The sequence below is a fragment of the Pimephales promelas genome, chromosome 10 (genome assembly GCF_988280905.1).
Source record: "Pimephales promelas chromosome 10, fPimPro1.hap1.1, whole genome shotgun sequence".
NCBI classification, from domain to species: domain Eukaryota; kingdom Metazoa; phylum Chordata; class Actinopteri; order Cypriniformes; family Leuciscidae; genus Pimephales; species Pimephales promelas.
This window is the reverse complement of record NC_142778.1, coordinates 29217302-29234932: the sequence shown is the minus strand read 5'-3', so window position 1 is coordinate 29234932 and position 17631 is coordinate 29217302. Positions and strand designations below refer to the sequence as shown.

Here is a 17631-nt window from a genome sequence, read left to right as displayed (position 1 = left end):
TTTTACCTGTCCGACAGATGATTTTTCCCTTCCACTGGCCATGTCCATACATTCCTCTCTGCCCGCTGGCCCTGGCAGATGTGCTCAGTGCTCCATGTCCTTTCATCGTAGGGGTGGATTCGCGGTACTTTGACCTCTATGAGCCACCGACGGACATAAGCTGTGTGGATCTGGACACCAACACTATAACTCAGTGAGTGACCTTTTGACCGTGACATAGTTCTGAATTCCTGTGAGAGCCTCTCCTCACCTTTGACCTTTGACTTTTTTTACCACATAAATCGACCAAATAATATATAATTATGATCTTTATCATTATGCAGATGGTTAAAAGGATAGTAATATATAAGCCGTGAGGAATGTAAAGATAGGACCTTACCATGTGTTGAACAAATGTGTTGTTTGTCTGTCAGTAAGTTTGCAAACGCTGTAAAAGCTTCATTAAAGGGTTAGTTCACCCAAAAATGAAAATTAAGTCATTAATTACTCACCCCCATGCTGTACCAACCCCATAAGACCTTCGTTCGTCTTCGGAACACAAATGAAGATATTTTTGATTAAATTTGAGAGCTGTATAACTACCACATTGGCTCCTAAGGGACTGCCTCTTGACGGCCCAGAAAGTCATTGAAAAATGTTTTTAAATATCCCAAGTGACTACCGTGGCTCAACTATATGTTTATCAAGCGACGCGAATACTTTTTGTGCGAAAAAACAAACAAAAATAACGAGTTTATTCGACTATTCCTTTTCTTCCTTGTAGGCCAGAAACGAGACTTCCTTATAGATTTCCACGACGCATGCGCGAGAACTGAACTGATCAGTAGTGTAAGGAGATCGCAATTCTTGCGCATGCGTCGTGGAAATCTAAGAAAGTCTCGTTTCTGGCCTATAAGGAAGAAAAGGAATAGTCGAATAAACTCGTTATTTTTGTTTGTTTTTTCGCACAAAAAGTATTCTCGTCGCTTGATAAACATATAGTTGAGCCACGGTAGTCACTTGGGATATTTAAACATTTTCTTCATTGACTTTCTGGGCCGTCAAGAGGCAGTCCCTTAGGAGCCAATGTGGTAGTTATACAGCTCTCAAATTTAATCAAAAATATCTTCATTTGTGTTCCGAAGACGAACGAAGGTCTTACGGGGTTGGTACAGCATGGGGGTGAGTAATTAATGACTTAATTTTAATTTTTGGGTGAACTAACCCTTTAAAATATCAAGGAGCCCACAGTTCTGTTGTTCACATGCTTGAACTTCTTTTTCCCTTTGCTTTTTACCCTCTTAAATGATAAACATGTGTGGCCTATTTCAGAAAAGAAGAGCGCAGATCCCTGACCTGGAAGATCCTGCCAAGAAAAGCCTGTAAACATCTGATCAACACCCTCAGCAATCTCCACCAGCAACTGGATGAGGGTTAGTGAGGGCGGGTCACTGTGGTGTCAACAGAGAAATGAGTTCACTTAATTCTGTCCCTTTCAAGGCAATATTAGTTCACTTGACTGCACGGCAAATGCCATTCTAAGTGGCATTCTGCTCTCATTTTTGGCCTCTGACAGTATCATTTATATTACCTTACAATATTTTACGAATGCTTGACAGAGTCAGAGCAAAATGCAGTCATCCTTGAGATGTGATGAGATTTAGAGATAGAGTTGGATTTTTTCAAATGCTGGGATATTATCTGGAAGCTAAGAGCTGATTGATGCTTTAGTCTTTGAACCCAATTATTCAGTGTATATTTGGTTCTCCAAAATATCCTGTACAGAATGTACCATCTTGCAGTACTAGGAAAAACACTGAGATACTGTGATAAAAATGATGTATCTTTCTGTGCTAAGTGACTGTGATCCCATATGTTTTATGGAGAACATTATGTGTCCATTGATACGGATGTTTAATAACAGACGGAGCCTAAGCTCTTATGAGAGGAGCTTATATAGTATGCCCTTATCTTGAATAGATCCTACTATATCTTCATTATTGAGTGAGATATGCTATGTATAAAAGACATTGCAAATTAAATGTAAATCTCTTTGTGTTTTAAATTTGACTTTTATAAACTAACGTTCAAAAGTTTGGGGTCGGTAAGATATAGTTTAAAGTCTTTTATGCTCAACAAGGCATAAAAGTTGATATGATCAAAAATACAGTTAAATTGTGAAATTTTGTTTGTGACTTTTATTCTAATGTGCTGATTTGGTCCTCAATCAACAAATTATCGTATTTTTTCATATTTTATCATAAACTGTGATACTTTTTTTCAGGATTTTTTTAATGAATAAAAAGTTCAAAAGAACAGCATTTATTTGAAATAGAAATATTTTGTAATATCACAAATGTCTTTGCTGTCACTTTTGATCAATTTAATGCAATAAAAGTATTATTTCTATCTTTTTGAATGTGTGACTTAAGCATCAATTTTCCGCAGGTTATCAGCTAAGCCGTGAGGAAGGACAGATGGAGGCCTTCATGACCGAGCGAGAACCTGGCAGTGGTGGGAAGAGTCTGGAAACCTTGGAGCTGGAGATCCAGGAGGCTTTTCTGCGCTTCATGGCTGCCATCTTGAAGGGCTACCGCTCGTACCTGTTGCCCATCACTCAAGCTCCGTCTGAGAAAGCAACTGACGCCAGTTCACTCTTTGATTTGCAAGGTGAGCAGCCAATATGGACATGATGCTTGAAGCTTTCTCCTTTCACATTGTATCAGTGCAGTTGTTTATGTTGATAGTTGTTCAGGGACAGCTGTTATAGAGTTGCGTCATCAGTGTCGGAACGGAAAAGTTTCGGAAAAGTACACTGTGGTACATTAGTGGAATGCTGAAGCTCAGCAGCTGCTCAGAATACTCGAATCTGGCCCTGTGCCTGTAGTGTCTGGCTTAAATCAGGCTTGAAATTATTGTGACGATTTTGATAAAGCCCCATTGGAAATTAGACATGCCTGACAGGTCCAACAAACTGCAGGGATTAATAGACTGTCTGAGAACACATCTGCAGCCTCTTATGTAATCAATGAACTAGAGTGTGTTGCATCCTTCACTCTGTCTACACTCTACCCAGGCTTTTTCAATGATGACATTCTAGCGACTAAAGCGCAATTCGCGACACGCCTTCCTAAATTTGACTGATTAAATGTTTAATCGCAGTCGACAACTGTGGCAGTGAATTATAGGGATCAATAATGAATGCGGTCACCTTTTCTTATTGTAATGACACATTTTAGACTTATTGCTTGATGTCCTTGACTTTGAATATGGCTTTTTTTCAGGCTTTTTGAAGAGTCGTGATCGATCACACCAAAAGTTTTACTCCCTCATGACCAAGACTCAGATGTTCATTCGTTTCATCGAAGAGTGCTCTTTTGTCAGCGATAAGGATGCGAGCCTTGCTTTCTTTGATGACTGTGTTGACAAGGTATGAATCCTTGGGTCTATATAACCCCCTGAGAAATGCATCTCATGCTTTTATCCAGATTAGAGGCCCCACTAGATTTAAAAAAAATATGTTTCAATTGTGCTGCCTCTTATTTAGGTTTAGTCAACTCAAATATCAGAGTTTTCACTTAGTACAACTTCATATTTCAAACAACAATTGTTTTTACAGTGTGTCTGCTTTTACAAGGCTTACAAAAAGTTACCATTTTCAACTAAACTCCATGCGCTTAGCAAAGAGCATGTGAAAATACAAAGCTCAAGGGAGTGCATACAGCTTGATTTGTGAGAACAGTAAGGGGAAATGTTGTCATTATTAGCTGTGGTGTTATGATCCCTTGGGCTTAATGTCAGGCTATTCATTTTCTGAGAGTGTTGTTCTCTTGTTCATTCTTTTCTCCTTTCTGGCTTTTCATCCAGTCCTATTATTTTTAAATTTCTTACTACTTTCTTTTCTCTTTTCTCTTTAAACTGTTTACTTGCTTGCTTGGAAAGTTGTTCGGCACAGAGAAAGGAGGGAAGGTGAGTTGCTGAATTTTAGTGTCTTTTTACTTCTGACGGGGGGAATATGTGAATAGCAAAACTGAAAATAGTCACCAGAATAATTTAACTTGATTGCAAAAAAAGGTCTTTCACATTTCACATATTAATTTATTATTAACATCTAAACCATCATTAAGACTGTTAAAAAATGCTCACCCTAGTTTTTTTTTTACCTCAGTTGACAGCGGTGACCTGTTTTTTTTACGTGGTCTCACCAGTGAGATATAGTAGTATGAATCTTGGTTTTGAAGATGTGTGCCGTCTGCCTTCATTATTTAAAAACATTGCTGTTCAGATCATAGTCTCTGCAGAACCACTGAGATCCTGCATGCATAATTAGTTTTTCTGTGCCATACACTATTTTGTATCTCCTTATGTTCGCAACTGTTGTCCCCTTTCTCGGTATGATTCAGACTGAAGTTATATCTTCAAGAACTGCCTCGTTTTTAAAGTGCTGACAAATATATTCTTGGAGGACTGTTTTGTACCTTTGTAGTACATTTATATCTTTCTCGACAAGACCCCACAATTTATTCTTGTTTATAGGCACGGGGGTCATCTCTCACCTGTCCTCTTTACAAGGCTTTGGTGAGATGAATGTGCAGCTCTCTGCCTTACACTTTCAATTATGCTGCCATCAGTGAAAGTCACACTTATCCTGCTCTGGCATGTCCTTCCCTTTCGAGAGAACCTTGGAGGACAGTTCTTTAGCACTGTGGTGGTAATGAAAATGACAGCTTGAGTTGATTTAAACTGGCATGGGTTTGTGGGTTATGTTCACAGAGGACATTTTAAAGGAACTAGAGCAGTAAAGGACAAACCACGTACCGCTGTATCCTGAAAGCAACTTGGTTATAGTGTAACACCTCAGTGATCCAGAACTTATCTTAAAGTTCATTCATCATACACAATTTTTCACCCTCTGACCATTTGAGTGAAATTTTTGGTGCAGTTTTTCCTTTAAGGCTACAGTGTTATAAGTACACAGCTGTCTGGAATACTTGATTTTAATTGAACAATTATAGTGTTCTGCTTAAAAAGCCACTTAAAAAGCAGGATCCAATCTTTGTCCTAAAGATTGTTTATATTGTTTACATATTAAGCAGTCATTAACAGAAAAAAATATGCATCAGACTCAGTTAAAAGGACCTGCTTAAACTTATTACTTTGTTAAAAATGGGGATTAATACGGTTTCAGACTTTATTTTGGACCGTATTGACGGAAAGTGGCTTTGGGCGTCCTGGTGCATTACATAGCACTTTAATTGTAGCCACAGTCATCGATGCCGTTTGATTGATCTAAAACCTTCTCAGGGAGACTCATCTGGCAAGCCCAGGAAGAGCTCGATTGTGTCCTGTTGCTCTTATTGTCTGTCTAATAACTTTGTAACAAACGATCCAAAACCCTTTTGCTGACTCTGAGGATGCTTTACAGAGGCTTAAAGTGATTTTCTCTCTATCAATAGATATAAAGTCATGTTTTATTTGATAGCACCCCTCATTTCCAATGTAGTATAGTGGCATGGGCTTTATGATGCATTTATAGTCCATTTACAGGTCTTGTAGACAGACTTTGTCTGAAGGCTAAATGCACTGTGGCTCCTCCAAGCCCTGGCTAGCCTATAAATTGCACTGGAATGGTTTCATGCGCCTCAAGCAAAACAACATTAAGCATTAAGTCCAGGTCAGTGCACTTCTAGTGCTTTGTGGCAGATGGGGAGGATTGGGTGGACTCTAGGAGGATCAAAGTTTCTTGGTGCAGATGTGAGATCAGTCGGACACAGCAGCTTGGGAGATTATCAGGCTCATTTACACTAAAACTTGTGCTCTGTCTGATCTGAGGTCAGATGATCTGCGCTTGAAGTCTCTTGGCTAACTGCACTGCAGCATGTCCAGACAGTGGAAAATCCCTTGGCATGGTTGAATGGCAGTATGTGTGTCTTGTTCCAGATTCAGTTCTCAATTCTGACCCAAAATATAGCCCTGGATTGACATGTGATCAGTCTGTTTAAAAATATAGTAATATGGAGTAAGTTAGCATGTGATAATAGAACAAAAAGACTTTTTTTTAATACTTGCAGTTGCCATAAATATTCTCCAGTTCCTCTTTCTACTTCTTATTTTACCACCTTATATTCAGTGACCACTTTTAACAAACACGTAGCGTCTTACCTAAAACACGATCTTTTCTCCATCATGGGTTATCATTGCTTATACTGTGTGTTTTTGTGGAAACGTAAAAGAGTCCATGTCCAATGAGGTGTGTTTTTACTCTAGGTGGACAGCGATAAGCCAGAGGACACAAGGCTTATTGAACTTGACAAATCCCACCGCAGCGAGCACACGGTCTACATCACCCCACCAGAGCTGCCGGCACTTCCAGAAGGAGAGGAGCCACCTATGGTTCATAGGTACGACAGTCGTTTCTGGCATTCTGGCTCACAAACTCCCATCCACATTGTGTATAAATACTGTGCTAATAAACAGTTCACCACACCACAGATGGCATTGTAGCACCAGCGTAATCCCCTTCAAAACCTCTCCCAGGATGCAGCGTGTAGAATACACCTCTCTAAGGATCCTTTCCCCAGAAACTCTCACTAAAGCAATAATACACTCTCCTCCGAGAGAATGTGATTATATTTTATTAAGTGGATCAGTTATTTTGGGATTTCGTATTATTTTGTTACAATGGGGTGTGTTGACATTTATTGTCCCATATATTGAATATTAGCCTATTTTTAGCTATTTTTAATTTTGTCTTTACGTGGCAAGCTGTTCATAGTTGAAAAATCATGCAAATATTTTGCCATTGTTTTTGTTTTTAAATAATTTGTCATTTCATTTTAGTAAGATTTCCTATTGTTTTCTTATACATTCTGTGAATTTAATTTCTATTAAAAATCTAAATGGAACATATTTTATTGGATTGTAAAACTACTAATCTGTTAATACCCTTGAAAGGATTTTTAATTGAATTAATCCAAATTTAGTTTTTAGGATTTAGGAAAAAAAATTGAATTTAGGAAAAAACAGGATTTTAATTTTAAGAAATCTGGTATAGTTTTCACATTTAAAATTGCCAAAGAATATTATTATATTATATTATATTATATTATATTATATTATATTATATTATATTATATTATATTATATTATATTATATTATATTATATTATATTATATTATATTATATTATATTATATTATATTATATTGTGTACTATTCTTCTTGTATAGAATAGTACACATTTATGCTTGATTATATATATTATTTTCACTTAAACCTAACTTAGAAACGTTTTAAAATCTGCAATCCTATCTTTAGTTTTATCTTCTGTAAAGCTCCAGAAACTACATGGTTTTGCCTGCAATTTGTGCAGCATAGTGTACTGTTGTGCTTTTAATAAATAAATAAACTAAACATATCAACCAATATCAAGTTGGTTATCAAGTAAGATAGAACAGTGTTCATACTGTTGATCTCTTACAGCTACAGTGGGTTCCCTGTACTGAACACCCAACTCTGTGAGCTTCAGGATGGTCCCAGAGTCCCCAAAGCAACATCAGCCGTGAGACACATCAGTCCCATCAGCCCAGCTGCCATTTTCAGGCGCTCCCAACAGGTTGGTATTTCAAACACTAATCTCATCCAGATCACACCCCATGATCCCACCTGTCAAGTCTTTCCCCCTCCTCTCTAATGCCCGTCCTCTCTGTGATCCTCCCTCTGTAGGAGATCAAATCAGCCCAGAGGATGGCTAAGACGTACTCCTCCATCCCACAGATGTGGTCCAAATGTCTTCTCAGGCATTGTCACGGTCTGTGGTTCATCTGCTTGCCCGCGTATGTCAGTGCCTGTCACTCTAAGGTGCGTGTGCTGCATACTGCCTACGACGTGCTGAGAAATATCCAGGACAAAAAGTTGCAGCCCCCTGATGAGGTAAAGTCGCCTAACCGTCTCAATTGATTGGTTTTGTTGATTTGTGAGTATCGTTTGTACTGAATCTAGACAGCGGAAATTTCCGCCTGTGTTGTAGTTTTGTAAGTAATGGTTTGTTTCTGCTCCAATGGAGGTATGTTACCGGGTCCTGATGCAGCTGTGTGGGCAGTATGGACAGCCTGTTCTGGCTGTCCGGGTTCTTTTTGAGATGAAGAAAGCCGGAGTGCAGCCTAATGCCATAACCTATGGATACTACAACAGGGTGAGCACAGTTTTCTTTTGTGCTACATTGAGACAAATTGCAATCTAAATAATCATATATATACATAAAAGATCTGTTCAAGGCATAATTACTTTTGGTTTCGTGTTACGCCACATTAATCAATATGTAGGAATATTGATGCCATTTCCTGTTCAAATACATGCAGTCCCCCCAAAAACTCTTTTTAATTAGATCAATATCTAAATGACATGTTTATCCTTCCAAGTAAACCAGTTTGGGTAGTACTTTCTTTTTTCTGGTGTTTTTCTGGTTTTTGAGGTTGAAAAAATGTCACTCAAATTGTCCAAGTTGCATGTGCCTAATTTGACTAGCCTTTTCCAAGTGATTAATTTTCGCCAAAATATCAGTGTTTGAGTGGAAAAAGAACAAAAAGACATCAACAACAACTCAATTATTTCTACTTAATTTAAAAGTTGATGAACATTTATTTTGTTATCTAATTATATGGTTAGTTGCAATTTATTTATTTGCACTTTTTCTAGTAGCCACAACTAGAACAGACATAATCAGGACAGATCTGCAACCCATTTTTGGGTCCTAACCACTGCCCTGGCATCAATTTTGTGCAAACACCATTTGGTTTGATATCTAATGCAACAAAAACATTTGAACATTTTAATGTTAGAATGTACTTTGTACATTTAATGTACATTCTAAATGTCAGAAATCAAGTCATATTCATTTATATAGTGCTTTTAACTATGTAGATTGTTCCAAAGTGGCTTTATAGTGATATTAGGAAATTAAAGTAACAGATTGTTTTGGCTTTATGGCAGCTCTAGAATAAAGTTATTTTCCAGTTAAAGATACTTTTGATTAATTCACTTCCATTGCAACGATCATTAGTTATTAACTTTATACTTTAAGATACACTCTAAAAAATGCTTGGTTGTTTTAACCCAATGTTGGGTCAAATACGGACAAACCCAGCCATTGGGTTACATTTTTAAATTACATTTTTTACCCAATGTTTGAGTTTCTCCATCTTTGACCTAAAATTGGCTTAAAACAACCCAGTATACCCAGAGTGTATTAACCCGCTAACACGACACCGTATTAACAGAAAATTTCAGAAAAGTTCTCTCTATGCAAACTTTAAAAACGCGATCCTGTGAGAACACTGATTGCGTGAACATGTGTATTAAGATTTTATTTTATAGGTATGTGCATTTAAATATATGTGCTCAGGCATGTTCGTAGTCCTTCCCTAAAAAAACGACCTTCAACAAACTACTTGTCTGGCCTTAAAATTTATAATACAGAATTTTATCGCTTCAGTGTAGCCTTGTGAAAAGGAATTATCCCAACAACGATTATCTGTACAGAAGTTAAGGGAAGGAGGCCTTCACAGGGGAGGACTGCGTTGTCGTCGCATCCAGGTGCAGGTCCTTCATCAGATCTGGATACGGCCTGGATCCGGTGGACTGCAGTATACCTCGGAATAAACAGAGACTAATATTAGCGTAGATGCCATTCTTCTTAAAATGTAACAAGTACATCAGGATTTATGGGAAGTGTTTCCGATTCCACCTGACCTAATCTATGCATCCTAACATTGAATTATGCAAGTCTATAATGTGTTCTGTGTATGCTAGGTCAAAGAGATGTGTTTTTAGTCTAGCTTTGAACTGTTTGAAATGCTAGGATGACCGTTCCAAAGTTTTGGTGCTAAATAGGTAAAGGATCTACTGCCAGCAGTCGATTTTGATATTCTGCAAAAATCTGCAAAACCAATTTATAGGTGTGTTATATACTGATACTTGAGGGCCTCAAGCTGGCAGAATGGTATGTGATCTTTTTCTCATGCCTTTTATCTTTCATTACACATAAGTGTAGACTAGCAACAATTTCCCTGTGGGCTTCACAAGTTGTCCCAAAATACTAAGAGGACACACTCACAGAGACATAAGTCTGGGCAGCTGAGTGTTGTTCCAATTCTATCAAAGTAATTACAGCTAGTCCTTGAGAGAGAACACAATCTACTTATGATTATAAGAGGGGGTAGAATTATTTAGTTAATCTTCGTGTGTGTGTGTGTGTGTGTGTGTGTCTTACTGTGGTGTTCTTCTCTCCCCAGGCCGTTCTGGAGAGCACGTGGCCTTCCTCAACCAGAGGGGGATACTTCCTGTGGGGAAAGTTGAGAAATGTGGTTCGGGGTGTGGTGCTGTTCAAACAAGTATGGAGGAGGCAGACCACCCAACAGAAAGACACCCATCTCTCTGGTAAAACCCCCAACTCCATTTCACACATTTCACAGAAGTGGACACACTCTAAATAGCCTGCAAAGTCAGATTCAATCCAGAAAAATGACACATGATTATGCTGCCTTCAAAGATCAACAAATTATTAAAAAAAACTAAGGAAAAAAACATTGACGGTCTCATAATGTACTGTAAAAGCTCCAGAATCCATCCAAGATGGAGGATGAAGATCTAAAAAAAAAAATCTAAATATTTCTAAAATTGAAACAGATTTTACCCAATTTACTCAATCATGGCTATTTTTATATATATATATATATATATATATATATATATATATATATATATTATAATATGACTATTTTACCCAACATGTGTTAGCTTAGGAAAATGCTGTCGGCAAATTCTTTTGAAATCAATTGTCTGAGTCTCAACGCGCTTCATGTGAGAAGAAATTATGCTTAGAATTTGCCTTTGAATATCCTTCCAAATTGGCTGATTTTGAGAATCCATTTTGGTTAGGAAGTTCTCAATGGAGACACCAAGGCAGCTCACTAGATTTTGGAACATAATTCATTATTGAGCAAAGGCAATTGAGTTTGGGCCAGGTCATTGGGCTACATTCATTACTTCTAAAAAAAAAAAAAAAAAAGTAATAATCATTCTGACTATTTCCACACCAGGACATTTATGTTAAAATAGTTATATAACGAATCAGACTTGTTTCTTTGAGACACAAGCCTAGTCAAAAGGGAGCATGGACTCAATATAATTTCGCTCTGTCACAAAAACTTTCCATCATTTTACACAGAGGCAGGATTACTTGAGTTTTGTGCCCTGAGGGAGGTACCATCTCCCAGCTATCTCACCCCTCCTCACTCGGGCCCTATACAGCACTGCCTGCTGAACCAGAGAGGCTTTAATGGGTCCAATTAAGATGAGAGTCGATAGCCGCCTCCTCAGCCACCACAGTTCACAGTCTGCACTTGATGTGATCTCCTTTCTCACACAGTAAGCAGCATATTTGAGAAGTGCACAAGAGGGCTTTAGTAATTAAAACAAGCTGCCTCAACGCACCACCCCCAACCAACTGCAGCCTTGTCGTGCAGATCGAAATAATCTCGCACACAAAGTACTAAAGTCCCGATTGGCTGGTTGAATGCTGTTGGAGCCATTTACTGTACTTTCCAATGCATTTGTCCAGTCCTTTATGTTAAAAGGGTCATCGGATGCCCATTTTCCACAAGTTGGTATGATTCTTTAGGGTCTTCATGTAAAGTTTGTAACGTAATTCCTAAATGGTTGTGTAAAGCAACACGCTTTTTACCTCCTCAAAAACAGCCCTGTTCACAGCGACCCATTTCGGTGCATGTCTCTTTAAATGATAATGAGCAACTGCTCACCCCACCCCCCTCTCCTGTGGGGCAGGTCGAAATGAGACACGTAAAGTGCTGCCTTGGGGGACAGTATACAAATGGCTGAGGGAGGAAATATTCTTATACGGGACAGTCTCTCAGTAGTTGTGGGCGGCAATATGACATCATTTTCCTCAGAAAATGAATATTGAGAGTGTTTAGGCTTTTTGAGGATTAAAAAAAAGGTGTGAATGGATTTTTTACATTGTATGCTGGTTGTGTCCACACAGTGCAAAGACACATTTATATGCAAATATAAATATGAATATAAAAGTGAATTTTGCATCTGAATACCCTTTTAAAGTAACACAAACTATTTAAATTTTGGGGTCAGTAAGGTTTGTTTTAAACAAATTATAATTAATCAAAAGTGACAGGAAAGACTTAAACGTTGATACAATACAAAGTTTATTGCAAAAAAGGATTACAGTTTCCCAAAAAAAACTATTAAGTAGCATGACTGTTTTCAACATTGATAATATACTAATGTTATGTAAAAATAAATGCTCTAGAAAACCAAATCTGCATATTATAATGATCCCTGAGGGTCATGTGACACTGAGAACTGTAATGGCTGCTGAAATTTCAATTATATTTCCTAATATTGCTGAATTATTGATTTAGATGTAGAAGATGTATATATAACTTTATGACTGCTTGGGTAAACAAAAAATTATTTTCTTTTGTAAAATAAATTCCTTTTCTTTTATCTTTTGGGATAATTATTATAACTTGATATTTTATGTGCTTCAACTTCTTCTCATCATGTGGGTGGCTGATTTTTTTATTTTTTGGATCAGAAAAGTCACTTTGATTGTGTACTTTTATTGCTCTTTTCGCTCTGTTGCCACTTTGAAATATGATGCAATCTTTAGGCAGAAAAATTTTGTGTTTTGAAATATGTTACTTGTTAGTTCTCCAGCTAACTTTCTTTTCTTCTGAGCAGATGCCAGTGATCTCGACAGTGTCAGCCATGGCAGCCTGGACAGCTCTAACGATTCTGCGGAGCGAGCTTCCATTGATACTGACTTCACTAAAATGGATTCCAGTGATGACAGATCCAGCACAGGTACCCGGGCTGCTTTCAGTCTGTCTGTGTTCTCCTTCCATCATCAGTCCTCCACTGCGCTCTCGGCACAACAGGACGTGCCTCTCTCTCTTTCAAACTCATCAGAAGTCTCTAGGAGAATCATTATTTTTCACTGTGGGAGTGAAAAGACATCTCTCCCTCGTTTTTTTTTTTTCTCTCTTTCAGTCTTTTCTCTTTTTTCATGCACACATTAGTATAACACATTTGGTTTAGTGAACAAAAGCATAACACACATTCACATGCCCCCTCAGATGATCCAAATGAATTTTGAATGCAATTTCTGAAACAAAAAAATTTAATCAAATGAATGATTTCATTAGGAAATAAACTACTGTTCAAAAGTTTGGGGTCAGTAGGATTGTTTAAGAAGTATTGTATGCTCACCAATGCTGCAATGATCAAAAATACAGAAAAATTGAAATATTATTGGAATTTAAAATAGATGGTTACTATATTTAAAAATGTCATTTATGTGATGGCAAAGCTAAATTTTCAGCATCATTACTCCAGTCTTCAGTGTCACATGATCCTTCAGAAATCATTCTAATATGCTGATTTGGTAGACAAAAAAAAACATTTATTATTATCATCAATGAAAACTGTTGTGCTGCTTAATGTTGTTGTGGAAACCATTATACATTTTTCAGGATTCTTTGATTGGAAATTCCAAAAAGAACAATATTTATTTAAAATAAAAATCTTTTGGAACATTATAAATGTCTTTACTGTTACTTTTGATCAATTTAATGGATCCTTGCTGAATAATTGTTTTGTTTTAAAAAAAAAAGCTGTCTGTTCCCAAACTTTTGAACATTAATGTGTTACATTTTTACAGTATCATTTAACTGAGATGGGTCTACCTATCATCTACTTACCCTCATGTAACTCAAAATCTTCCTGTGGAACACAAAGTGATATTTTAAAGAATTATCAACCATTTTTGTCTGTAAAATGAAAGTTAAAATAGTTCAAAACAACATTAGACCCATTAACTTTCATTATATGAACATAAATATACAGAATACAGAGATTTTTCTTAATATCTTCCTTTGTGTTAAACAAAGTCATGAAATGAAAAGAAATAAGCAGGACTACTGGAGGTGCCTGACACCCATATCTGAGAATATGTAAAAGACAGAGAAGAAAGCTCCTCTATATGTTCGAACAGCTTTTGGAAGTATTCCAAAGCTATAGGCGGTGATGCTCACGGAGGAGATCTGAGAGGTTGAATGGAAGAGACTCAGTAAGTGAGCGATAGCAGACAACAGTGTAGCAGGAGTCTGACTGAGCAGGCGAGAAAGGAAAGAAGGAATGACTAATGGTGTTATTTTAGCTCACCTCTGGTGGCAGGACTATGATGTGAACTTTATGCCCCATCTGCTTTCTCAGTGTAGCTCAGAAGCACTCACCCTGTGAGGGTCTTTCAGTGTGTTTCTGACCGATTGCAGGAAATGTGTGAGTAAATTAGTGCTCCTTTTTGATGTTATGTTATCATAGGTCATGATGTTCTGTTCTGAAAGAACTTTCTCATAAGCATCATTCATCCAAAATCTGTCAAGTAAAACTAAAATATTCAATACAGATTTGTCAGCCATCAAAAAGATTCCATCACATTTAGCCCTGCAAAAAATCTCACCAACATGAAACATTAATGAGTTTTTTTTTTTTTTTTTTTTTTTTTTTGCAGGCTATTATGTTTTGCCCATTTTTTTGTTCAGGAGTGTTTTGTTCTGAATTGTCTGTTGCTGATAGAAGGAAAAAATACTGCTTAATACTAAAATTAAGACCCAGATTATTCTAAATGTGTTTTGTCCATCAGTGTCAACTTTAGATCCTGAAGAAAAATCAGTTGAGTACCAGCGGTCTTAGTGTTTGTTTCTGTGTATTGTTTTGATTCCAGGTGGTCAGTCTGATCAGGGCTATGACTCTCTGTCTAAAGAGGAGGTGAGGTTAGGAGGAGGTGAGGAGCAGAACTCATCTCCAGACATGAAAGAGAAGAAGGACAGAAACTCTTGCTCAAGTGAGTAATGGGAGAATTCTTGTGTCCCTAAACATACAAAGAGTATGTGTGACACTGAGGACTGGAGAAATAGCTGCTAAAACAAAACAAAAAAACGACTTTGCCATCACAGGATTAAATTACATTTTAAAACGCATTGAAATAGAAAGCAGTTATTTTAATTGGCAATAATATTTCACAACGTCACTGCTTGCTTTGTTTTTTCGATTAAATAAATGCAGCCTTGGTCAAATGCAGCCAACCCCAAACTTTACCATTTAAGTTAACAATTTAGGAACACACGTGAATTAATAATGAATGATAGTATATTTATAAATTAGATGAATAAACTATTATAAATATTGTTTATGGTCATTTCAATATAGCTAATGTGAAACTATTCAATTTATTTGTTTTTAAAGTGGAATTGCATGGCATCACTCTAGAGTTGGTTCACCCTCCACCTATATTACAATACCAACCAAACTAAAAAACAAATTCTTTCCATGAGTGTTGTCCCGAGTTAGTTATGTAAAATTCAGTTTATCATCGTGCAAAAAAAGAAAGCTTTTATGTCAGGTTGTTGTGTTGTAATGCTATATAATGGTGTGTATTTATGAGTCACCGGGAGCCGATGTGAGATCCACCAATCAGAAAAGTTCCTGAATCTCAGTCTGATTTTGATCGGATAAAATTAATGGAGAATGTTTCGTGTTTTGGGATCTGCACCTATGCTGTGTGTGCAAAGATAGGTAAGATAGGAAGGCAGTTAGTATTTAATTTTATACATGCAACCTCTTTGCTTCCACCTAATGGTAATGTGTGGCACTGCAAGCCATTAAACTACTTGTTTATTTGCTTCTTTTTAACAAGTGGCTGTTTTTTTCCTCTCATCTCAATGTTCAGTGTCTCAGACTGTCCTTTCAAAGATCGAGGATTCATCCCTTCTGGTTAGAACCCATCCATCTGCAACCAATGGTGAAACCAGTCATTTCCTTTCTGAAGCCCTCCCAAAGACAAAAAGGCCAAACTCCCTGGATATTTTCGGAGAAAAGCCTGTAAGGCCCAGAACACTGGATCTAACCCCGAATAAGATGGTAGAAGGACTCTGTACTGAATCTGTTGAAGCACTGATAGAAACGGAAGCAGTGGGGGGCGTTGTGAGCCCATCCAAAGTTGCCGTGGAGAGGACTGCTAGCTGCATGGTTGCCATGGAAAAGAGTGTTGCCATGGAGAGGGAGCACATCGGCGTGGAGAGGAGCGTGAGCTGCAGTGGCGCTCTTGGTCGAGTGGTTAAGAGGACGGGTATTGAAGCAGGGTTTGATCCTCTGTCCCTCATGGTGGCTGAGACTAACGTCCACAGGGATAATGCGGACACCCCCACCGCCCGCCGAGACCTGGCTGAGGAGATTCATCACTACATGAACAACATGAGTAGCCCGTTAAGCCAGCGGTCTCTCAGTGTGGACCTCAAGGGGCACCAGACCCCGTCCCCACACAGCTCTCCCTGCTCCTCTCAGCTCCAACCTCAGCCACGAACACGACTCTTCTCCTCGCCTTCCCTTCCTCAGGGACGAGTGCGAAGGGTCAGGGAGCCGCGGCCCACCTCCCTGGCCTCCCCTTCCTCACCTACTCCCTCCTCTTTCTCCATGGACTCTCTGCTCACCCCGACCCTGGACGTGTTCAAGAGCAGCTTCCTCTCTGCTGGGAAGGGCGTCGCTGAGAAAGCCAGCCGACTGTATTCACGGCTTTCCTCCCAGACGTCCATTGCACAGGTATTCATGACATTAACCATTGATGAAGTTCTGGAAATGAAGGCCTTGTTTTTGCCGACTCCCTTCACCGCTACCTTTTTTTCCCAGGTGCATTAGATAGATTAAAAGTGATAATAGATAGATAATAGATAATATTAAGCAGCAGTTGTAATACTAAGAAATATATATATTTAAATTATTTAAAAAAAAAACTCTTACTCATTTCTAATTTTTCTCACCCTCACCAGGATTTAAACTCTGACCGGGTCAGTGTGTCTTCAATAGGGTCAGGTGACCCCGATTGCTCCTCTCTGATGGAGAGTGACTCCTGTGTAGACCCTGAGGGGCTCTCTTCCCCCCAGCGTGATGCCACTCAGCCCGTCATGCGTCCCAAAAGAAGCCCTTACAGGAGCGGCCACTGCCTAGAAAGCCCATCCGCAGCACCTCGACTCTTCCGCCAGTCCTCCCTCACTGGTGAGTGTTTAAAGACTTTTTAAAGGGATACTCCACTTTTTTTTGGAAATAGGCTCATTTTACCACTCCCCCAGAGGAACAGTTGGGTTTTACCGTTTTTGAATGTATTGAGACGATTTTTTGATATTTAGTAAATAGACAGTTTCTGGTCTCATTGACTTCCATAGTATATTTTTTTCCTACTATGAGACCAGAAACTGTCTGGTTACTGATATTCTTCTAAATATCAGAAAATCGGCTGAATGGATTTGAAAACGGTAAAACTCTGGGGGAGTTGTAAAATGAGCATATTTTAAAAAAAAAGTGGAGTATCCCTTTAAGGACTGGTCAGAGATTATGACATTAATCACGGTTATTTTATCCTATACAGCATCACAGTTCCGTGCTGGAAGTAAGAATTCAATACAATTTCTCCTTTGACATTTGAGATATAAGCCATAAAAACGTAACCATACCTGGTAGACTTAAAACCAGCCACGGCTGTACTAAGTGATTGTATATGCT

The 17631-nt window shown here is 38.2% G+C and overlaps 1 protein-coding gene across 3 annotated transcripts in view; it reads left to right on the top strand.

Moving 5' to 3' along the window:
- The window catches only part of dennd4a (DENN domain containing 4A), a 37624-nt gene that overhangs the window by 12725 nt on the left and 7268 nt on the right, over window positions 1-17631 (top strand). The window contains exons 10-23 of one of the 3 annotated variants that reach the window (XM_039692105.2): window positions 18-193; window positions 1312-1412; window positions 2428-2649; window positions 3264-3409; window positions 3922-3948; window positions 6247-6380; window positions 7462-7594; window positions 7705-7911; window positions 8045-8173; window positions 10272-10416; window positions 12757-12879; window positions 14801-14920; window positions 15806-16674; window positions 16902-17127. In XM_039692105.2, coding sequence (XP_039548039.2) covers window positions 18-193; window positions 1312-1412; window positions 2428-2649; window positions 3264-3409; window positions 3922-3948; window positions 6247-6380; window positions 7462-7594; window positions 7705-7911; window positions 8045-8173; window positions 10272-10416; window positions 12757-12879; window positions 14801-14920; window positions 15806-16674; window positions 16902-17127 — 2758 coding nt within the window. The remainder of the gene's footprint in view (window positions 1-17; window positions 194-1311; window positions 1413-2427; window positions 2650-3263; window positions 3410-3921; window positions 3949-6246; window positions 6381-7461; window positions 7595-7704; window positions 7912-8044; window positions 8174-10271; window positions 10417-12756; window positions 12880-14800; window positions 14921-15805; window positions 16675-16901; window positions 17128-17631) is intronic. The other 2 variants (XM_039692107.2, XM_039692106.2) reach the window with 2 other exon arrangements.